This window comes from Drosophila teissieri, chromosome X (genome assembly GCF_016746235.2).
Source record: "Drosophila teissieri strain GT53w chromosome X, Prin_Dtei_1.1, whole genome shotgun sequence".
Taxonomy (NCBI): Eukaryota; Metazoa; Arthropoda; class Insecta; order Diptera; family Drosophilidae; genus Drosophila; species Drosophila teissieri.
In genome coordinates this window covers 3,681,874-3,693,575 of record NC_053034.1, presented here as the reverse complement: position 1 = coordinate 3,693,575, position 11,702 = coordinate 3,681,874, and the positions used below count along the sequence as shown (strand labels likewise).

Below are 11,702 nucleotides of genomic sequence, written 5' to 3'. Positions count from 1 at the left end.
AATGATATATAATGGTTATTCGGTTTCGGTTTCAGAAACAACAAATTGCAATTTTTACGACTGGGAATCTCGTGACAAACGAAACTTTCTACCCCCCCAAAACTGGCGATAAGAATCGGTGAACAAGTTTAAAATGCCATCGAAAGGCAGAAAGGAGAAAAATTCCCAAATAACCAAAATGGTCCGAAAACCAAGAAATCAAAAAATGCACACAGGTCGCTAGGTGGAGGTGGGTTCCATAAATTTTCATTAGAAATGCATGCGGCAGCAGCTAAATGATAAGAGACTTTATGACCCTTGTTGATATAAAATCTGGCTTTAATTGAAAATAAAAACCCAGAGGAGCTGGAGTTATTGAAATGAAATTTAAATAATTTTTGATGAAACACTGTTTTTTTGTTTTGTTTTTTCTTGTGGAGCATCAAAGTGGCGTGGAAAAAGAAGCAAACAAAGGGCAGCATCGTAAAGAAGACTATATCTACATCTGTTAAATTAATGCATCTTCTTCGCCCCAAGTACACCGAAACAAATTTGGTGAAAAGGATTACAAATTTAATATGTTGGCATAATACAAATTGTATTCATTTGATATTAAGTTGTTATTTGTAAGTACTAATAATATTTTTGGTACCAATCACTTTGAATGATTAATTCAAGCTTTGCCTCAGTGCATGCCTATTTATTGGCCTCTCTTTCGCTCCGTGTGTGTGGTGTGTGTGTGGTAAAAGAAGTTGAGTTTTTGTCGGTTTTAATATTCGTGCTACCGTTAGAATCAACAGCGCAGAGTGGTGTGGAAAATTCGTGGAAAGCGGGGAGGGGAAATTGGTAAGGGGGCGGCGTCAAAGTCGACGCTTCGCCAGCGCCGGCGTCTCTTTGGTAAAACATTAATTAAATTAATTAACCAACTCGTGCCAAGAATTTCATACCGCCGCAGATGAGCAGCAAACCAAAAACAAAAAGAAAGAGGAGCACATCTATGTACGTTGAGCCAAAGTCGTATACTCGCATATATATTCCAGACATCGCCTTGGAACGCATAATTAATGCGCTCAGTGCGCAGAACCAGATTAAAGTGCGCCTTGCCCACATGTATACAGATATACAGATATATACAGATATACAGATATATATAGATATATACAGATATCTGCAGATATATATGCTTCTATTTAGACATGTATCGCTACATATAGCACCATCCTTAGCCGCTCGGGCTTGCTGTTAAGTCAGTCATCTGTGGTGAAAGATCGCATCCGTCTTCCGGCAATGGAAAATGATTCTTTCAGTTAAGTGGGTTTTACTTTTATTACTACTTTTCCCGAAATGAATGCGTTTTATGATTTATTAATGAGGGGAAACTTCGAGGGGTAGTTATTAATTGCTACGGTTTAAATTGACAGAATAACCGTTTTGCTATCTACAACAATTACCTATATTGATATCTAATTTAATCCCTTTTCACATTTGATTAATCCAATATTAAATCCAACAGACTTGAACCAATTTTGTGGGCCTTTTGTTGGTCACATCTCGCTTCTCGGCCTTAAGGCCCAAAGGCCAATCAATCTTGGCCAGCACGAAGATGCCTCTGAATACGTTTTCCATATCCGTTAGCAGCTTGGAAGCTTGGAATGTTTTCACATTGATTCAAAAGATTCAAAATATCGCGACACGTGCCAAGGGAGCCACCATCACCATCACCACCACCACCACGCAAGCCAGCGAGACATCAATCAATTGCGCTGATTGAATGCATTCGAAACCGAAACCCAATGAAAATAAAGAAAGGGGCATCTGCGAAAGTAAATAAATAAAAACAAAAAGGCAGCCTCCAACAAAGTGTGAAGTTGGGATATAAAGTGGCGCTTAATTGCGAGCGATTAATGAAGCAAGAATCCCCGATCCCCCATCTTCCATTCCCCAAAATCCAAATCCAATGCCCAGGGCAATCGGCTTCTTTTTTCAGTTTTTTTTCTCCTAGTGTAGCCGCTCTGCTGTCGTCGCCTGTGTCAGGTGTCATGTGTCAAGTGTCAGGTGTCAGGGCAAGGGGCAAAAGTTTAACGGTTCTCCCAGCCACCAATCAACGCAAGAAACCCAACAACAACAACCGAAAATCAACAAAAATCCAAGAAAAAAACCACAAAAAAAAAACACCAAATGAAAAACGAAACAATCCAAAAAGCTTACAACAAAATTAACACGAAAATCGCCGGCAGCCAAATGGCCAACGAACTCCAATCCATTGGCAATTGGAAGGTCGCCGTCGTCATGAAAATTTATACATACTTGTGAATGTATATGTATGTATATGTATGCATATCCTACACTTCCCAATATATGGCTACAAAATAAAGCTAAAACAAAGAGCAATATCAAGTGCAATAAACCATAAACTGATGGAATCCCAAATTGAATATAACTATCGAAGAAAACAGCAAAGGCTGAAAACGAAGTAGCCCTTGCGGAGATAAGACGACTGCTGAAATACCCTAGATACCCATCAATTGAACTATTTTAACCAATTTTATGAAACTTTTCTATTCTAGAATTTAACTATTGTAGGGTTTTTTGAGGTTCCAGTTCTTATTTGCCTCTTCGTCGCTGGGATTAGAATAAACTTGAGCATACATTGTGCGGATATCTTTGGCATCATTGGGAGTTTCCAGGAATATACCACTGATCCTCACCCTAGATACTGTGTAGTCAAAAATCAATATGATTCTACAGTTCTCCGATTCTCCAATTCTCCGTGACACAATTTCGAGTCAAAGGAGCGAGGGGCGGCGGACGACGGAGAACGACGGAAGTATCAGACTTCGTGGCCCGGCGATTAATATGGAGAACGACAGCACTTGCCGCAAATGGTGTGCCAACTTCCGATCAAAAGTGCGTCTATATACAAATCGAAAATCAAAAATCGAAAAGAAGGCGGCGAGAAGAAGAGCCCAGACCATAAATCACAAGAGCGTATGTTGTGTATGTTGACAACACTGGCAGCATGACAATTGCCACCTGCTGCGCCGAAAGGAAATCCCATTAATGACAAAATCAATAAATTCATAATTCCATCCAAAGCACCAGAGACATCACAAATGTAAAATAAACAAATCGAGAAGATATACACACATACACAAAAACCGAACGAGCATTGGCAGACAGAATGCCGTTAAATCAGCGCCTTAAATACAATATTAAATTAAAGACCCTCCAAATTCTCCACTGCGCGGGCACAGAAACCAAATAATTTAAATGCAAACTCAACGGGAGGGGAGGCGAGAATGAAATTGATTTGTCAGATAAATCAAAAAGTGATCCAAACAACAGGGTCTGCAGCCAAGAAAACCGAAACAGAAACAGAAACCGAAGCTTGCACAAAGAATTCAAGAACTTTGTTAGGCGATTGTAGGGACCGAAATCCTAAGATTAAAGACTTGAGATCAATATACAATATATCGAAGAAAAGCCGGAGTTTTATCTTCTGCGATTGAAGATTATCGGTGACAGAATAAATGGGGTTGGCACATCTGATTCAAGGGGGAATGTGAGCATGAGCTTTACTACTTTAATAAATCCTGCCATCGATTCCATTCCTTCTATTAATTAATTACATTTGACTGTGGCTGAAAATCAATTAAATCAAAACCACTGCTGCTGCATTCGAACGGATTATGCAATCACAATCTGCCGAGTGTTTTCTTCCGGAAAAGCCAATCAGTCCATCACTCAATCGACGATTGAGGACTGTAGATTGAAGGAAGCCGAACAGTTGGCAGTCTGCAGACTGCCGTTGCATTAATCACCCAATGCTATGCAGGCAAATCAGAACCGATCCATCGCATCCATCGCACTCGTCATAATTATCGATGATAGCTCGACTCTACTCAACTCAACTCGACTCACCTCAACTCAACTCGACTCAACTCGACTCCAACGTGTCATGTCAAGCACCCCCCTCCATCAACGATCGTCTCTCGTTATATTGCTTAATTGAAATAATGCCGCCCGTAATTGAATCAATTAAATCGGCAGCAAATCAGCGCCAGTGAATGAATAACACCACTGTTGGGTATCTCTAAGTGGCGTCTTTACAAATAAAGCACAATCCTATACGAATCGAGACATTTCGCTTAATATTTGAAATTAAATATCAATAATGAAAAGATCTTTCTGTTTTAAGGCTCACCTCTTTGCTATCAGTATGCTTGAATCTTCCTCTCAGCGCACAGTCTTCGAAATCGTGGAGTTTCAAAACCTGCATGGATGAAAGAAATAAAGCGAAGATATTATGTTAGAAAATTATTTAATAACAATTAATGATTAGATTTACTATATCCAAATCCAAAATGCATAAATTCCCCAAAACCTATTAGGGAGCTAATGGAATCGCCACTTTTTCAGGGCATTTGGGTATTCAAGTCACGACCCAGATAGTGTGAGTCATTCGACCCCAGCAAACTGCTGGCCATCTGTCTACCTTAGTGTGTAATTATTTTGGTATTTGCCGCAGTTCGAAATCGAAATGAATCGATTTCGAGACACACACAGTGACGCACAGCGATTGACACGAGCACATTGAATTTGATTGGCCACTCGAGAAGGGATGGAGCTGGCCGGGATTTGGATTGAGATCAGCTGGTGGCTGCTGCTCCATTTCAGCGGTATCCTGGTCAACGCTGCCCACGAGACATGCATCGAGTGTGAGCAGTTGAAGGACAAACTGCCGGAGAGATGCAGGTACTTGGTGGAGGAGGTGCAGGTGTTTGAGCGAAAGTGCGGCGGCACCTATCCGCTGATGGCCTTCACCAAATATCGGGATACCTTCGTCAAGACCGGCGAGCCATTTGCCCTGTACATGCCCAGCTCGTTGGACTTCGTCATGGTGCTGATGAAGGATTCGCCATTGCAGAACTGTGCGCGCATTCAAGTGGGCAATACGAACACGTTCTTCTGCCTGGACGATAGCAGCAATGAGACGATCAAACTGGAGGTGGCCCACATGTACTGCTTCCCATTTCACATCCAGCTGCCGGATGATCTGATGCACGAGTGCCTCATTGAGAACAAGATGACCAATGGCTATCTGAACGATGTCCTCCGCACTCGGCGCGGCATCATCCACTATACCTTTGGCGATAGTCGGGGCCATCGGCTCATTTGTGGATATTTCTGGCCGAATCTCCTGCTCCTCCTCCTGCTCATCCTATCCTCCTGCTATCGATGATGAGTCGTAAATTTTTATGCGAGCTGCCATAAAGATTGATCGGTTATGCCACAAAGGGGATCGGTTAAAATTGCTTTAAACAAAAACGCTAAAGCTGAGTAAATATATATATATATATATGAATTGCCATCTCTTATCGGTGGCCTTGCTCCTGGCCATCTCCAACTCCAACTCCAGCTCCATGTCCTTTCAGCCGCCGGCCCTTGTTGTGTATTTACTTTATGGCAAAACGAATGAGACTGTATTAACGCATTGTTTGTTTTCATCGAATGACGCAGGAGGCGAAGGGCTTCGTGTGAGTTTCCATGGCTAAAGCGTTAACCTCTTCCGCTTGTCAGGAATTCGAGAGCAAACGATCTTTTTTGTCTGCATATTGCTGATTAGTTTTCTGATTTTCTTTTATAGTTCTTACGGGCAATAAGGTGCTACAGAGTAATGCTGTCGTAATTACAAAAACCTTTTCCCATTGCACCCATTTCTGGTTGCACATCGTATAGCTAACTGACCACATCACGTTGCTGTTGGTGATCCAAAGATCGGTCACCTGCGCCGGCCTGGCGTGCGTACTCGCCAAATTTCCATCCACATTGCAAAACCTTAGGCGCGATCGTCGCTCCGCGCTTTTCATACATATCCAAACCAAATCTCCAAGTCTCAGTCGCAGTCTCAGTCTCGATGTCGGTCCTCTAATCCCCATTCATCCGGTCGCTTGTAGTCGCGTCTAGCGGTTTCCCCCGACTGCAAGGAAAAGCCTTGGCGCGACCATCGACCAAATTGTCGATGCGGCGATCTGAATGCAGAACATCAACATCAACATCGGCATCAGTATCAGCATCAGATATATACTCTCGAATATATATGTACATATATATCGAGTACTCCAGTTCGATCGCTCTGCGACGATTTGCATTTTGGGCATTGGCCCGGGTTAAGGAGAATCATGGGTTTCAGCAACAGTTGTGCTGTGTGCACAAATGCCGTTGTCCGCACAGTGGTCGCCATTAGTCAGTGGACAGGTATTTGGGAAACAACAAGGTGTCTGAAAGTATGCAACACCATATTTTGAATGTGTTGCAAACTGTGGAAGTCTTGCTTAAAAGTCATATGCTTTGATTGGAGTTGGATATTCTTAGGACGCCATCCACTGTGCCACAAGAAAAGCACCCACATGCAAGTGGTTTTTCTTCTACTTGCCGTGGTTTCGGTTGTTTTAAATTCTGGTATTCTTCTGGTATTCATAGGAATTTCCAATTGATTTTCAGTTTCTATTGACCGCTCCGCACCGCACCGCAGTTGTCACGTGTTGGGCAAACTCACTCACTCCCTGCATTTCTCCCCTTTGCAGCCCCAATGCGACCCACATCAGAATCCCTTGCCCCATCAACTCATTACGCATCTGGCACACTTGAGTTCAATCAAATGCCAAATGCTGCAGCAGGTGGGGTCTGTTCTTTCCCCCGACTCCCCGACTCCTCGCACTTTGTGCTTTACGGTGATAATTGCGCAAAGGCTTTGGAACGATCTGTCCGGCCATTTGCATAAATTTCCCTTGCGAAAGCCGAGACTCTGGAGGAGGGAAGCGATGGCGACCACACAAACTGGGACTCCACAGAGACCTGACTTCACTGCTCCACACGAGAAACAATTTTTACATACATATGTATTTTCGCTTCACTTGAACAGGGCTTTCTCATTCTGTACTTGCTGTACGGAGTATAGATGCCGCCTTCAGCTTGACGCAATTTAGTGAAATACAAAAAAAGTGCGCACAAATAAAAAAGTTATTTTTAGGGAATTTAAGGAACATATGCTAATATGCTTGTGCTTTTTTCTGTGCAGCCAAATGGTTGGCCAGTGGCTAACCATGTCATAAACAATGATTAGGTGGCTGCTGGTGGTGCTGGTGGTTCTAGTGGTGCTACATAGTAGTGGTGTGTATTAAAACGGTTTCCATGTTGCAAATGGTAGCGATCATCCTCCTGCTGCTGCCTCCTCTCCTCTCTCCGCTCATCCATCCTCTGCCGGCTTCGATGGCAGTGAAATTGCATTATAAATTAATTAGTCAACTATTTTAGCAGCACACCTGTGAGGGGCGACCGGACAGGATGGCAGGTAGGTTGGATGGAGAAAAACTCTCCCATAGACGGAGTTTTTCAGAACAAATCAGTAACAAGGCAGCAGAAACAGCAGTGCTTGAATCCAAAGACGGACATCTCCGGGGGCTTTGGGAACATTGTGAACGGCTACCGAAGAGATTCCCGCCACAAATGAGTTTCGATTCGCAGTTTCGCAATTTCGCGGAATGTTGCTGCCGCTCATTAGATGTATGTATGTGCGAGTATTTAGCCATTTGATTTCCCTAATGCTTTCCGCCAGCGAAATTTATGGTATTATATCATTATACCATCGATTTGCCCCCTGCATTTGAGTTTCATTTAATGATTTATCAACCAGAGAGTTCTGTGCATTATATGAATAATTTCAAATAGTTTATATCATTCCACAGTGAATCTTCCCACACGTGCCGCTCAATCTTCGCGGCGGCGGCAATCAAAGTGGTATTCTTTGGCGATTTGGACACGCCTACTTAGTGACAGCTAATTGCTGTAGCCGACTATTAAATGGATACTTAGTTATTCATCGACGACACCTGAACAGAAGGAGATCGATGGGCGTGGTAAATCGGCTAAGAAGACTGCTGGCAAGTTATCTAAATTTAAACTAAAAAGGGACATTAATCAGTCGATAAGTTAGTTTCGGGGTTCCTGTCGTCCGGGCAATAATTAAAACATTCTCTTTGATGGTGACGATGCAAAACAATTCATGCCCAGAGATCGGACATCTCTTGGCGTTAAAACAATAAGCGGCCAATAAGCCAAACAAAGCGAATATGCAGTTAACTTAACGGTCGAGCGTGAAGAAAAACATAAATAAAGTTTGTCAAAGAGCCCTAAGAGCTCTCATATCGAGATAAACAAATTTACAGTCGAGCCTCGCTAGCAGCGCTTCTAAATTGTAGCTGTAGCTTTTGAAAGCAGCATAGGAACCGTAGATTAAAGGCAGGTTTGCCTGTCGATCGATGAAGATCTTTGACCGCCAATCGATTTCGTTTTCCGACGTCCCTGACACATGAACTTTGACTATTAATGGAACACGAGCGAGAGTATAAGAATGGACCCCCCTTCCCCTCCCCACAAAAAAATGTGGACGGTGGGTTTGAAGAAAGTACCGTTCGGCGGAGGGGAGTGGAGGGAAGGGAAGGGGAGAGGAGGGGAGTTGTGGTCATCTTCCTCAGCAGCTTTTCGGATCTTTTTTGGCTACTTTGGGGGCTACTTCTGGCCCATTGTCACCCCAACGATTTGTGGCAACAATAGACAATTTGAAATCTTGATCGAACCTTTTGTTCGCTTCGTTTCGCTGTTCGTTGACTTTTGTCACCCATCGTCGCCCATCGTTGGGAATATAGAAAAATACAACAAATAAATCGATACGATTAACAGCCTCCTCTCGTCTGTCCTATAAACCATCGCAATCGGTATTGCACCGCCCCTTTTCTATTTCGATGCCACAAGTGCTGTTTATTTATATTTTTATTTTTAACAATATCGTCACATTCGCAGAGACGCATTGTGTGGCGGATTTCGTTGGATTATATCATCTTGAAAGGGCTGTGGCTTTGTTTTCTTGGCAGCCTGTGTATATGTGATAGAAAATTGGTTTAACATTTCTTTGCTGATTTCAATATATTTATTGTCTCCTTATTTTTTGCAATCTATTTTTGGCCCCTTTGTCCGCGACTTTCGTCTTATGCAAAGTGCGTGAAGGTGACTGGACTCTGGACTTTTTTCTCTCTATATAAATATTTTTCTATACTAATCTCCGCCCCTCCACTAAATCACCAAACCACTAACCCATCAATAAGTAAATGTTTTTCTAGGCCCTTGTGTTTGGAATACAGCAATACATAGTAGTTAGCAAAAAGCGATTTACTCTTGGTGCATTACATAAGTCTTGCACTTGAATAATATAGTGTAGCTAAGTCAACAAATAAAGTTAATAAATTGATATTTGCATTGCAGGAGAAACATAGAGATGCCTTATCTTTTCGCTTAATTTCCTTCGGACTTATTTTAACGGCGCATTCAGAAACTGCCGGCTGGCGGAATATGATTTATTTGAATTCACCTGCCTCGAATACGAGCCTGCATTTGTGTACATCTATATTTGGGCGTGGCTTCCATCTCGTTAGCAGCGTCACCTGCAGCATTAATTAAGCAACAAATGGCAGCGAGCATGCCTCAAAATGGACTCGCGCTAGATGGGTAGAAAAATGAAGCTATAGAACGAAAGCGTGAGTCTCGATGAGGCGGGGGAACTGGGGGGGAAATGGGGAGGAACTGGGGATCCGGGCGGGCGGGCAAAGACATTCATAGATGCCCAGGAGAGATTGGCGCAACAAGATTCTTATCACCGGCAACTGCGATGGAGCCAACTTCCAACTGCCACCTGCCACCTGCAGCCTGCAACATCAGCATCTACAACAGCAGCAACAGCATCGCGGCAAAATCTAGAGCCTGTTCGGCAATCCACAATCCACAATCCAGGGCGATGATAAAGTTATAAAAAACGGAGCATTTCCGATTAAGTTGATTGTCGAAAATTTGCAAACAGATGAAATATTTCAGCAATGTGATTTAATGGTTGTGTGGCGGTGGCATCCACACGGTAATTGCAAACGCCAGCGGGGCGTTTTGCAATAGCAAAACAAGGCACACTTCGAGAAAAAATCAAAAATCACAAAAGAAAATGTATAATTACTCTCAAATAAACTGTACCTACTTTTAAAACTAAAAGTATTAAAAAGTGAACTCAGTTGTTGAGCCAATATATTAAAGTATTAGCAGCTTGATCTATTTTTTCAAGTGCTGTGGCAACCTCTACGGTCCAGATTCGTGGCTACCGCTGTTGTTGGCCACCTGTTTTGTCATCCATTAGCCATCTTCCTCTGCATCGAACCTCTTCTCTTGTTCGCCTCTTTGTCTCTGGGGTTTGGAGGTTGTTGTGTGGCGTTTGGCGTTCGGCATTTGGCGCTTGGGGTTTGGGGTCTGGGGCTGGTTGCATGCAACGCCTGCTTAATGGCATTTGGAAATTTGTCAATCGTTGTTGGGCAGTGGCAGTGGCAGTAACAGCTCGTGTTACCCCCTTTTTCCGCTGCAGCGGAAGTGGGAGAGCTAAAAAATTGGCCAAAGCGGTTCTTCTGGGGCAGAAGCGACCACCCCGCCCACCCCCCTTCTCACGTCTTGCCCCATAAGCCATCCTCTTCGATCTAACGAAGCAATTAATTTTGCCTGGCACGTTCCCCGGTAGTGGCGTGGATCGCAGCTCCGGTTTCGTCTGCTTCCAGTTGTGATTTTTCCCATTTTTTTTTGTTGTTTTATTTATTTTTTTTCGTATTCAGCTTCTGCAATTTAAGTTGATGTTGCGCTAAGTGCTGCCATTGCCCCAGGGGCGTGGTGAGGGGATTCGGATGGAGGGGTAGCGGCGGTCTATCATTTAAATGACGAATTGAGTCAAGTCCAACCGGCCGGCCAAGACACGCGCTATACTCCATATTCTATTCCTGATCGTTCCTTTCTTACACATGTGACACCCGGCAGCATGCAACGTGCTATATGCTGCATATAAGCTATATGCAATAGGCAACATGTTGCCAGCCACTTTGTTGCCAGCGATAACAGACACGCACACAGATGCATTAGCATCAGATATATCTGCGATATGTTAACAGATTGAAGCTGGGAAATTGATTGATGGACAGGCCAGCCGACGGTGAGATGCAACAAGCAACAAGTGGCAACCGTGCCAACGTGACAAAGAACATTGCTACACTATGTTCGTTGGCTTTTAATATTTGCAATACATTATTATAAGCAATCTTAATAGGCTCAATGCTTTGGTTACTACAAATACAAGCTGCCACTTCATTAAGCACTCTTATAAAAAATAATTGCGGATGGGTAAAAGTCAGAGAACCATATATACAGCCAATTTAACAGTACTGTGAGTGGCGAGAACGCCAATGGTCGTCTGGCCATTACTAGGAAGTATTTTCCTGGCTGCATACACTGCGCTTTATTACGCCATATTTGCACAAACATTACCGAAAGCCCCTTGCCGGCAAGTCGGTTAACCTGTCCATAAAGCGGAGACAAGCAGACGATGTCGCTGTTTGTTTGCCTTCTTGAGCGGTGTTAATTGTCATAAAACGAAACGATGCGTAGAGCAATAAGCATACATACATATGTATATACAAGAAGGAATTTATATAAACATATACATATACATATATATTTATATATATAGGGGGACTCTACCACCTTGATGAGGTGTCTATGGGGCCGTTGATAAGCACTGCTTTTGGCCTGTTCACATTCCGTTTGGCATTCACCGCATTCTTTTGGTCAACTACCGCCCAAAAGCC

The 11,702-nt window shown here is 43.1% G+C and overlaps 1 protein-coding gene across 1 annotated transcript; it reads left to right on the top strand.

Annotated features, from left to right (window-relative positions):
• Positions 1-4,468: 4,468 nt before the first annotated feature.
• Positions 4,469-5,344, top strand: LOC122625237. The gene has a single exon (XM_043805251.1). The coding sequence runs from the start codon at positions 4,601-4,603 to the stop codon at positions 5,219-5,221; it is 621 nt and encodes a 206-aa protein (XP_043661186.1). The 5' UTR covers positions 4,469-4,600; the 3' UTR covers positions 5,222-5,344.
• Positions 5,345-11,702: the final 6,358 nt, after the last annotated feature.